Here is a 12,028-nt window from a genome sequence, read left to right as displayed (position 1 = left end):
TTTGTAACTATAATAAAGCACATTTAGCTTAAACTTACATGTTTTTTCTTATTCCAGTTTTTTTTTTTTTTCAACCACAATTGCATATGATTCATCTACAAATCTATATGGCCCCTCATGTTGTCACAGTGAAGCACCTACAAGCACTAATAAGCTATCAAGATAAAATGTTTCATTCTGACTTTTGGTCTGAAATCATGATTGCCAAGTAACCTTTCTGATTAGTGTAATTAGGTCTCTATCTGGTCACAGTGTATAACAACAGTGGCTCTTAGCAGGGAAACATTGAGAGGCAGCAGGAGAGAGCAGTGCAGTAGAGCAGAACAGAATGCAGTTTGAGCAGCTTTGTGCTTGTGCAGCAGAATGCAGCTCATACCTGTCACACTTTTTTTCTTTCCTTTTTGTTCGTGCATTATTGTCTTTTGTCTTTATAGAGCCCTTTTTTTCTCACAGTGGTCCACAGAAGGCGTATATGCCTCTGCGTAAATCTGCCCGAATCAGTTTCGGCGGGAGCATATTTTGTTTTCCAATTACCTGCCGACAGAACTCTGGGCAAACCACCGTGACCAATTTACCGACTCCGTATTCGAGCAATATATTTTCAAGGCAAACAGCTTATCATCTCCTGCATTTGTAATTCTACGTATTGTACAGGGCTGTGTACGTTCACCCACTGCAGCAATGCAGAACCTTACGACGCTGTGTTTGTGGCTGGCAAATTTTTTAAGCAGTCACACACATGAAAAAGATGCATGTTGTGCACATCAAAACTTGGGCTTTTGACACGAGTTAAATATAAGTTGTGTTCTTGTTTTTTTTTTTCCTAATTCATTCTTGAAGCAATTGCAAAGGAGGGCAGGAAGTTAATGGAATCCAGTATGATGAACACATAGCAGCTGGCATCAACAGCAAAAATGTAATTGCTAAAATTTGCTGTACAGGTAAATGTCTCAGCTAAATGCAAAGGACCCCTTATATGTGTAATTTGTTGCAAAAAGCAGTTTTTTTATTTTTTCATGGGCTGCTGGAAAATAGGACCGACACTAATAAACTACTATGCATACAAAATATGTATGCAAGGTAGCTTTAGAAAATGTTATTTTCTAAAGCTACCTTGCAGAAAGCCGCTTCTCGGCAGTGGCAATGAATAAATAGCCGTCTGGGGAAAAAATTTGAAATAAATAACATAAAGCGATGTAGGATTTACACATCGCTTGATTGAGTCCGACTTTAGAGAAAATGGTATGTATGTAAGAAAACAGTACATTTCCATACGTTTTGTAGAATGCTAAATATTCGTCATACTGAGGAGAATTTGGTCATGTATTTTTATCGCAAAATATGTTAGGTGCGACCTCTGCTGAAATTTTAATTGTTGTGATATCAGTCAGACTTAACGGTTTTTAAAATAATGAAAAGGTTTCCCACCAACTCAGATCCACTCAAGGCTCTACGATCGTATTTCCATAGGCATCGATTGACCTATTGAGGAACAGTAGATCCTTCATATTTTCAACGATCATTAGAGTCACTTTTGAGGCACATATATACCAATGTTGTGGTGGGTTTGTGAGCTGTGGGTCTCTGTCCGTACGAAAAGCTGTTATAATCGCTGTATTAACCTGTATTTTCACGTCTTTCCACTCTTTCCTTAGAATAACAACTACTGCTGCCTGCATGATGGACTTGAGGAGATACCCTCTGGATGAACAGAACTGCACTCTGGAAATTGAAAGCTGTAAGTCCTGCAAATAAATCCACATCATGATGAATATTCAGTCACTCTGACCGAATTGATTTCTGCTTTCATTAACCCTTGAAAGTGCACGCCGCGATTAGTTACCGGTTGATGAATACCTTGAAGTCATTCTCAGTTTCAGAGTATCAGGGCATCAGTGTTAGGTCACATATGTGGAAAAAATTTAAAGAAGGGCTTGCTATGGCTGCTATTTACAAATGTGCAAAACTTTGATCATTAATAGCAACTGATGCTACGCATCTTTGAGTTTCTGGAAAGACGTAATCGTTCCAAATTGACTTTCCTGGTCATTTTTGAGCAATATGTGTTTTTCTACTATTTAATAAAATGAAAAAATGCTACTGTATTCAGGCAACGTAACTTTTTTGACATTGTCATGTTATAAACATGAGCTCAAATGTGCTTGATGTGATCCAACACAAAGTAGTGGAGGATTATTATGCACAAAGAAAAGACATGGTAAGAGTCTCATTAACGCTGAGCTTCTGTGATACTTTTGAGTGAACTTATTTTAGAGCTGTGCTGAGCTAATTTTTGCACAGCAAATACAGTTTCGCATACATCCTGCTTCAACTGTAGCCATATCCTCCTGCATGGCTTGTGTCTAACTGGAAACCAAATTTCTTACTTTTTTCCAACCATTTTCTTTCTTTTTGCTAACTTTTCATAAAGGCCAAATTTGTGGCTCTAATAATTGTAGTTTACAGATTTTCCATTGCTTGACTCTTGATCTCTGCATATCCTCCATAGTTAACTTTTGGTTGCGCTGCTTTACAAAAATGACACCAAAATGCAAAGCATTGTATGAGTAAAAATTTTGCCTTCATTTTCGCTTAACTTATCGTTGAATTTCCCAAACAGTGATCATGAATTAATTTTCACTCGAAAGAAACACAGCCAAGAGTTTCTGTAAAGACACCTGGTGTCCTGCACAAAAGAAAACCACAAACAAATCATGCCTCCAGACACTTTCGGGATAAGTTGGACAAATCATTATTCTGAAGAAGAAAAAGCTTGCCGTGTAATTGAAAATTGCATTTGTGTGATCATTTTCACTGATCACGTCATCAGTCACGCAGATCCTGCTCAATACATCTTTTTTTTTTTTTTTTTATTGGTACAGAATAAGAACTGCAGAGTGTTACCTCCAGGGCGCTGGAGTAAGCAATGAAATATGGACAGGCCATGAATTAAAAAGTTGCAAGAATATCTGCTGTTTATGCTCATGGAGTGCTTTGCACTATTGACTCAGGCGCATTAACCATCAGTTTGATGGATTAGGCAGTCAGTTGCTTCAATTTCATGGACAATGTCACATTTTCTTACCCTATAACCTCTCGGAGAGATTTAATGGTAATGAATCCTGGTCCTGTAGTAAGTTTAATACCATCCAGGTCCGTATGTAGGACTGCGGAATGTGAAATGTGGTAACACTTACCCCGATTGAGAAATAGCTCTGCAGTAAGTGCAGGCTAGCCTATTCCAATAAATCTGCCCCTGTAGTCACTTTCAATTGCTTTTCCAGGAAGAAATGTGTGGCAGCGTCATTGCATGTGACACATGTTAATGAATATTCATGCTAGTCGTAATACATGCGGTGATATAGCTTCATGAGAGTCTGGAGAGAGCGCAGCACGAAATTGTTGGCTGACAGATTTAGGTCTGAGCTTGACATGCTCTAGAAACGTGTTTGTGTCGGAGGGTCCATATTTCCCCTGAAGCCAACTTTCCGACACCTATGAACATTTTATACAAAAAATATGCGACAGTTACTCTGATAATGATGTGACATAATATTTAGACATTATTAAATGTATGGTGTAGATGAAACAATAATTCTACTCCAATTTTTTTGGAAACTGCAGTAGCAGATTTTTTGTGATACTTTTGTATAACAACCCCGATGGAGTCACTTTTGTACAACTCTATTGTGTTTCACTTGCGTGGAGCTGGGTCAGAGGTGAATCAGCTAAAGTAGTCACACGCAGACTTACTTCCGAGCTGCCTCTTCCAGATTAGCTAAAAAGACTCCAAGGCATTGCCAAGCCAGTCATGAAATATACTTCAGCAAGTCCTGGATCTGTCCTGGGGGTCTGATCCAGGTGGCATATGGCCAAGAACGTCCATAAAAGGCACTGCAACAAAACATCTCCACTCACGTCTGTTGATGTATAGGAATGGTGACTGTACCCTGAGTTTTTCTTAAATAGCCATAAAACCTTGTTCCCGAGGGTAAGCCAGAACCTCTTATGAGGTGGCTTGCTTGTTATACAAAGTTTATAACCAAAGACGAATGTTGGACTGTAGATGAAAAGGGTGACCTTTTATTACTATGAGAGACTGACACAACTGCTACACAGCATAGTAGTTGCCTCATCTGTTTTTTATGTCGACTTTATTTTGACCCTGATGTACTTGCTTTCATCCTCTGACATGACAGCAGGACATTTTCAAAGTGCTGACTACTCTAAAGCCTTCTGAAGGTTCACTTTAGATATGATAAACAGGAACATGTCATCTGCATATAATAGAATTCTGATCAAATTAGAGTGACACAATTAGCATAATATTGGCAACAATGGACAAGACAGTCTAAGGCAATTTAAGAGAGATGGTGTTGATGAAGACATCTGTGTCACCGTAGTGCTGAGAAACTGCCCCGCCTTGGACGTGCATGGGATTCCAGTCTGTATCTTAAACTGAGATCACTTATCGTCACTTTTTTAAAGTTTTGCCCTGTTAAAGTTCTTTGATGAGCGTACAGTGTTGTACAAAACCACTAATGCGAAGACCAGAAAACTGTAACCATAGAAAAACCAGTGGGGTACCAATGTCTGATGCAATCAAGATAGTGAGTTATGCCTACGAATAGAGGCTCTCCATTCAGACACTGCCGCATCTTCATCAAAAAAGTAATGTCTTCCGTCTTCTTTCTCTTCCAATTTGCTCTGACTGTGACACAGATGGATATACAACAGATGACATCGTATTTTTTTGGGAAGGAGATGACAAAGCTGTGACCGGGGTTAAAGAGTTAGAATTACCTCAGTTCTCCATTGTGGACGTCCGCCTGGTGTCCAGGGAGGTCAGGTTTACTACAGGTAAGATATTATTTGACTTTCTGTCCGAGTACCTCCAAAAATGCAGTGTAGCAGTCCATAAACAACTGTTTTATAGGTACAGTATACAATGCAGTGAGTTCTGGCAGCACTAGCAATACACGACTTAAAACTCTGTGCTTTTAATTGGCATAAGGAGTGTTGGTTTTACTGCAGTTTCCCCAGATTCACTCACTGTGTATATACCCCATATTGCTCCAGTGTAAAGGCGTGAGCAGCAATCGTCCAATTTTAAAATGCTCATTTGGTAATGTTTAGAGGACAGAGAAAGTATAAAAAAAAGCAGAAGCAGCTCGCTGTGACAATTCTCACAGGGACGCTGAAGCTGCCTGCTGAGATAGGGGCTTGCAGAAAAATGTGCCGTGTTTGCGACTTTCTGCCATGTTTAATTGGAATCGAACTTGTCCCTGGAAAGGAATCTATCGCTTTGGGGAAATTAAGTGCTCCATCTGAACAAATGGAGAAATGACTGCCCTGTGCGTTGTCAAAGTGCAGACTTTGGAACTCTTGACTTGTGTCGACGTTTCCCCCCTGCTTCTTCCTTTGGTTTTCGTTTTCCTTTTGCCCTTAACTTCACTCCGTTGTATCTCCATACAGGTTCATATCCAAGGCTCTCATTGAGTTTCAGGATTAAGAGGAACATAGGCTATTTCATCTTGCAGACGTATATGCCCTCCATCTTGATCACCATCCTTTCCTGGGTCTCCTTCTGGATCAATTATGATGCCTCTGCAGCTCGCGTGGCCCTCGGTAAGACACCGCCGCCGCTACGTTATTAAACTTCTTACTACTCCCGTAAGAATCCACTAATTATCAAAGAAACGAATAACACACAGCTGTCACACATGTGCAAATGTTGCAGCACAAATCTTCTACATTCATGGGCACGAAATTAGCAAGCAAACATGTAGCCGCGGGTTGCAAGCGACTCCCGTTAATTTCATTTTGCCATGATTCTCATTTTGAATTTCCCCTGCCTCTGTTTGATGTTGCCACAAATTGGCTTGTGTTGTGGGGGTAAAAAAAGAAAAAAAAGAAAATAGGAACAGCAGGGATACAGTGTAATCCACACTAATATTGTACATAATGTGGACTGATTAATAGCCCTGAAAGGGACTACACCCAGTGAGGCTGGCACTACTGCTATTAGTGATTTCATATCTAATTGTCCAAATGTATAATGGTGTCTCCAGTTTCCACTATTAATATTAAAAACTGCTAACATTTTAATCTGTCATTTGTCAGAAGCAAAAGCTTGAAAGACTCCCGCATGTTTAATTTATTGCTGATTCTGGCAAAGCAAAACAATACAGAGCTACATCTTGTCGCCTCTTCACTCAACTAGAGGTAAAAAGAAACATTAAAGGGGAAAAAAAAAGCTATGAGAGACATTTGGATAAAATCAAGGTAGTATGTTGTTTACTTATTGTAACAGTGGCTTATCCGTGCACTGAAGCTTATAGTTACCATCTCTACATTATGTTTGGGGAAAAAAAGACTTTTTAAACCTTCATAATTATAAAATCTTGGAAACGAGAAATGTTTGGTTTGAGACAATAAATCATTTTCATAAGCATTCTTTACAAATGTGTTCATTTTTATGTTTCAAGCCTACAATGTGAAGCATAGCGTTTAATTGTGATTCATTTGATGACATTTTTCAGTCAATTGACAGCACTATTCTAATTAAATAAATAAATAAAAAGCAGATGATAAAGTAAAGAATGAAGACTTTTCCCTGGGATATTATTGTATTTACTTGTTGTCTATATAATGTAATATATTTTGTCATTACTATTGTTTTAATTTTTATACTCTTGTCTTTCTGAAGTATTTTGTGAGGTCTTAATAGTTTGGGAAAGTTCTTGTTAAAAATGTCAATAGACCTTCTCTGGACAGAATGGGTCCATTTAGACAAATATCTAAACGCACAAGAAATATGGCGGGACAACAAACTCTGAGATATGTCTAACAAAGGTTCCTTGGTGTCTCTCTCTCTCTGTGTGACATAAGGTGTGACAACGGTGCTTACCATGACCACGATTAACACCCACCTTAGGGAGACCCTCCCAAAGATTCCTTACGTGAAAGCCATCGACGTCTACCTCATGGGCTGTTTTGTGTTCGTGTTCCTGGCCCTGCTTGAATATGCCTTTGTAAATTATGTGTTCTTTGGCCGGGGCCCTGCGCAGCAGAAGAAAATCAATGAGAGGCTGGGCAAAGTCAACAACGAGCGTACGAGATACGAAGAGAAGCGCCTGAGGGAACAGGTTTGCGCCTTCCTTCTTTTCCGACTCTCTCCTTCGCTTTATTCCCTCGCCTCTTCCGCGTCGGTCAGAGTTCAAGTAGAAAACAAGGCTTTTCCACGCAAAAAATCTTTCTGGCCATAGTCGTTTTACGGGAAGCCACTCGTACAGTACGCAAGACCCCGAAGCAATCCTCCACATGCACACCGATGTCACCACAGCCTAATATGCATTCACCCACCATCATCCATTGCTTCTCCCTCAAGCACTGACTGCTTTTTATTGAGCACAAACATTCTCATTGAGATACCTATTCATCTAACTCAACGGTGGTGTAAACATTCTCATTTCTTATTTAGATTGTTGTCTATGTTGATCCTATGGGCTTTATTCCCTCTCACTCTGCTACCTTGTATTTAAAGACGTTTAAAAACAAATTGGCGGGGGGTGAAAAGCATGACAACACAAAGGTGGCGTCAGCCGCTACCTTTGTTTTAGCAACTCCCCAAGCCAGCTGCGAAAAGAGCGAGACTGAGACAACCGTTGTGAAGCAAAAAATGCTATGCCTTTTCAGAATTTCAGAAAAGTTCTCCTTGTTGATCTGTCTTACACGTTGTGCAATTTCTGAGAAACTGACTATATCTGCCTGTGTTTGAGTCGTGTTAATGTTCTTTCCAATTTGTTTTTGTTTTTTTTCTTTCGCATTGCAAGGACTCCATTTCCGTGCCGTTTCAAACCAACACCTTCAGGTCATTTACACAGCGAAGAAATCTGTATCTCGAGGAGCAAAGAAAAGTTGGGGTACATGTATTTAGCAATCATATCAGCTGTAGGCCAGCCCATGCCATAAAGAGTCTTCTTGTCAGCATTTTTCAGATGACTTGTCACTGTTTTGCAAGTGAAAAGAATCAACCGCTAAATATTTATCTGAAGAAGCTAACTATTTCTGTTGCATGTGAGAAAAGTACATCCCATATCATCCCTGCATTTTGCTTAAGCTTGACAGCTAAAAGGGTGGGAGGGGGGGTTATCTTAGAATACCATGTTAGATTTCTAAGGGGATTTTTGGGGAATGCTCCTTAGCATTTTGTCCACCCGTCTCTGATTTTGGGCGTCTTTTCTGGTCTCCACGCAGGTGGACGCTTACGGGAACATCCTCCTCACCACGCTGGACATGAACAACGAGGTGATGCCTTCCGACGTGGGGAGCAGCGTCAGTGACTCTCGGAATTCCGTCATGTCCTTCGACAGCTCCGGCGTCCAGTTTAGGAAGCCCATGGCGCCCCGGGACGGCTACGGCCACCACTCGCTGGACCGGAGCGCCATGCGGAGCCGCGCCAACTGTCGGCTACGGCGACGCTCCTCCAAGCTCAAGTTGAAAATCCCAAACCTGTCAGATGTTAGCACCATCGACAAGTGGTCCCGGGTCATTTTTCCCATCACCTTTGGATTTTTCAACCTAATCTACTGGTTGTACTATGTGAATTGATGTGCATCCCACTAGGAATCATGGGCCATATTTTGAGAGCACATTAAATTGGCTTTGATACAGTTCCAAAATATGTATACACATATACAAGTTGAACATATGTATATGCATATTTCCATATATTATATTTATATATACACATGTGAAATCCGAAGAACCTTTCTGCTGTACAAAGTATTACTAGGATGACTTGAATGTTTAAGAATACTTGTGCGAGAAGAAATTCAACGCTTTTTTTGTTTGTTTTTTCCTCCTGAAACAAACATGAGATCCTCCCCACCAGGGGTTTTTCAGAACTAAAGACTGCATGATATTTTTGCTAAAAAAACAAAACAAAACAAAAAGAAAAGTGGAAAAAAAAAGCAAAAGAAAGAGGGGAAGTGAAAGCTCTTGAGAGAGAAAGGATGTCTTGGAGTCCCATTGACTTTTTATTGATACTTATCGTACTCAGAAATCCTCTTCTGCAGCTTGAGAAATCAGCGGTGGCTCGCGCGTCCGGGCATCGACTCACTGAAGTCCTTGGCGCCACCCTTGGTCCCCGCCGCTGCCACACACCCCCACCCCACCCTCTGCCGTTACCCCACAGGAGGACGACATGCACAGAAACCTCTCCGTTTCTGCTATGTACAGCAACCTTGTTTGGATTATGTGTTGTTCTTTGGCTTGTTCTTTTTTTTCTTGTTTTTTTTTCTTCTTCTGTTTTTAGAGTGAATATTATGAGACATCATCTCCGGCCAAATGGTCTCCATTCGGTTGGCGTACGGATAGGATATTTGACTGTTGCATTTCCACCCAGAGTCAACTTGTATTACTTTTTCATTCTATTTTATTTATTTTTTTGGTCTTTTTCTATATTATTAGAAACACATCCTAAGAGTGGTGGGATCGTGTTGAGGTTGCCGGAGGAGAAAGAGGTGGGGATTTTCAAAAACGTTTTTCGTTCTGGGTAAAAACAAACACTGCTTATTGTAGATATGATTTCATCTTAACAAAAACTGTGATTTCAGAGAGTCAGACCATGTTCTAGGGGTTGGGCATTATGAGATAAAAGAGTAAGAGGTGTGCATTGCTGGTTCTGATTGTTTGGGGATGGAGGGAGGAAGATAATCTGTACATGTAAATCATTCAGTATTCTCACAAAGGTATGCTTGTGTGTTTTTTTTTTCTTTCTCTTTCCTCCTAATGATTAACTCACATTCTCTTTAGATGCAGAGTTCACTGACATCGGATCCTGCTTTGTGTTTGCTACGCAGGAACGGGAAGGGGAGTGGGATGGGTCGCCTTTGTTGTTAGTGTGAAATTATTCCTACGTGAAGATGTGAGATCATGTATATTCAAAAAGATCGACCAAATCCTCATTCAGAACATGGTACATCTTTGTTTGCTCAGTCTCTTTTTGGTTTTCCTGTCAGTGTGTGAAGGGAAGAATATTTTGGATTCGTATTGTTACGGGGAAAGAGGCGTACGGAGGAAGGGGTTTCGTCATTGTAGCCTTATTCAACAGCATCCCCAGAACTGCTGCTACAGGATCAGGAGGGATTTATTATGTCAGAAAAATAGCCATGAATTGAATGAAATGATGACCAAAAGGCCTGTATTCCATGTTTTCCCCTGGAATACACACACATTTCATTTCTAGTGATGATCTACCCGACCGGGAAGGGTGCTGGTTATGTTCCCCCTTTCAACATTTCCGACCTGTGCAGTTTTGGTTTTTCAGTATTCAAGATTTTCGATTCTGGAACATTGCCGATTACCTCAGAATGTCTCCTAACCGGGTGTGCATCAGTTGACTCTTTCCAGCGGGATCTTTCACACCTACTTTAGCAACTTACAATAATTGTCTGTGTTTTACTCATGGACTATTAAAAGAAAAATGTGATACAAATAACTAGCAGTGATCACAAGCTGTTAAAAATTATAACCGTAGCCAGCTTCTCAAACATCAGATCTATGAAAACCTGGCTTTTTTCCCCCCACCTATATATCATTGATACACTTCTGCATGATCAGTAAAACAAAATCTGAGCCCTTGTGAAACATTTAAACTACTTCCAATCAGAAAAATAAAACCATATTTTATTGTAGCTGCACAAATAATTGCAGCTACAAACAAAAAAAACAGATGCCAAGGTTCAAGATTAGTGGTGCAAAAGGGTTTGTTTACTGTGACAAAAACTTAGGTAAGATGGGACAAAATGGAGGTTTCAGTTGGTAATTCAAGGACAGAGTTGCTGCAGGATATTATTGTGTGCCAAATCGGACTTTACTGTGTGACATTTCTTATTAATATTTTTACGAAACACTTTTTTCACATGTCACTTATTTCAGTTGAAAAACAAAAAAAAGAAAGAAATTGCAGTGGTGAAGAATTAGATGAATTCTTCCCTGGGAGAGCAACATATGGATGGAAGAGCTGCAAACATATCAATTTGTCATCAGATAAACGCTTTCTTCTCTGGAGTGGTGGGCATCCAAGACTTCTCCAAAAAGGAAAACTGATCAGAAACCAATGTGTCTACCTAAGTAATAGTGAAGTTGGTACATGCTGTGACCACCGCTGTAAAATTACTTTTAATTTTTTTTTTTTTTTTGATGAATTTATGCAGCATTGTCATATTTTCAAGCAGCACCTTTAATTGTTGAAATTCCCACCTTTGTGTCTGCAATTAGGAAATTGAGGTCAAAATGTTCAAAAACCAGTGGCGAGATGAAAAAAAAAACAAGCAATAGATGGGTAGCACTCAAAGACTGAAGGTTAGATCCAAATGAAATTAAATGAACTTGAAAACAGACTGTTTTAGCCCAATGGAAGATTTGCGAGCACTTTACTGATTTTACACAACAATCTAAGATCCTGTGCTTCGCCGTAAACTTCACAACAAACCAGAGCCATCGTTTATTTATTCCCTCCATTCCTCTCGCCTGTTAAATCTTTGGCCCTCCCCAGCAGTAAAACTCAACCCGCTGAGGTCGCTTGGGGGCATAAAAAGCTTTACTCAGCCCCTTCCCGCATATGCAGTAGTGGTCCCCGACACCTGTAAGCTCACGTCAGTGTTGCTGCTCCCCTTTAACTCACTGCTGACCTCCCTGTGACATGTATGCTGCAATTCTTAACTTCTGCCTTGCAGAAGTCGTCTCATGGGAGACGCTCAGCTGGCGTCACGACTAGATGTGGCTCCCTTTCAGCCAGCTACTTGTTGCAATCAGATCGATGTTGCCAGAGTGTTGATCACGTCATAATTGGTACGCTTTATAAATTGTTAGATGTGGGTAGTAATTTTGACTTGAGGGTGTTTCAGATGGGTACATTTTTGTTACAGTAGTAACTATGTCAACTGTTTTTTTCATTATTATTATTTTGCGTATTTCAGTGTTAAATTGTTTAAATCAAAATATGATGGGTCTTTATGAA

The 12,028-nt window shown here is 40.1% G+C and overlaps 1 protein-coding gene across 1 annotated transcript in view; it reads left to right on the top strand.

Annotated features, from left to right (window-relative positions):
• Window positions 1-10,969, top strand: part of gabrb4 (gamma-aminobutyric acid type A receptor subunit beta4) — a 53,526-nt gene extending 42,557 nt beyond the window's left edge. Inside the window, exons 5-9 of the mRNA XM_055043625.1 lie at window positions 1,656-1,738; window positions 4,723-4,860; window positions 5,476-5,628; window positions 6,892-7,148; window positions 8,260-10,969. Coding sequence (XP_054899600.1) covers window positions 1,656-1,738; window positions 4,723-4,860; window positions 5,476-5,628; window positions 6,892-7,148; window positions 8,260-8,613 — 985 coding nt within the window. The 3' untranslated portion in view covers window positions 8,614-10,969. The remainder of the gene's footprint in view (window positions 1-1,655; window positions 1,739-4,722; window positions 4,861-5,475; window positions 5,629-6,891; window positions 7,149-8,259) is intronic.
• Window positions 10,970-12,028: the final 1,059 nt, after the last annotated feature.

This window comes from Poeciliopsis prolifica, unplaced genomic scaffold, assembly GCF_027474105.1.
Source record: "Poeciliopsis prolifica strain line A6 unplaced genomic scaffold, Auburn_PproV2 SCAFFOLD019, whole genome shotgun sequence".
Lineage (NCBI taxonomy): Eukaryota > Metazoa > Chordata > Actinopteri > Cyprinodontiformes > Poeciliidae > Poeciliopsis > Poeciliopsis prolifica.
Note: the sequence above shows the minus strand (reverse complement) of the source record. Positions and strands in the feature narration are given on the sequence as shown.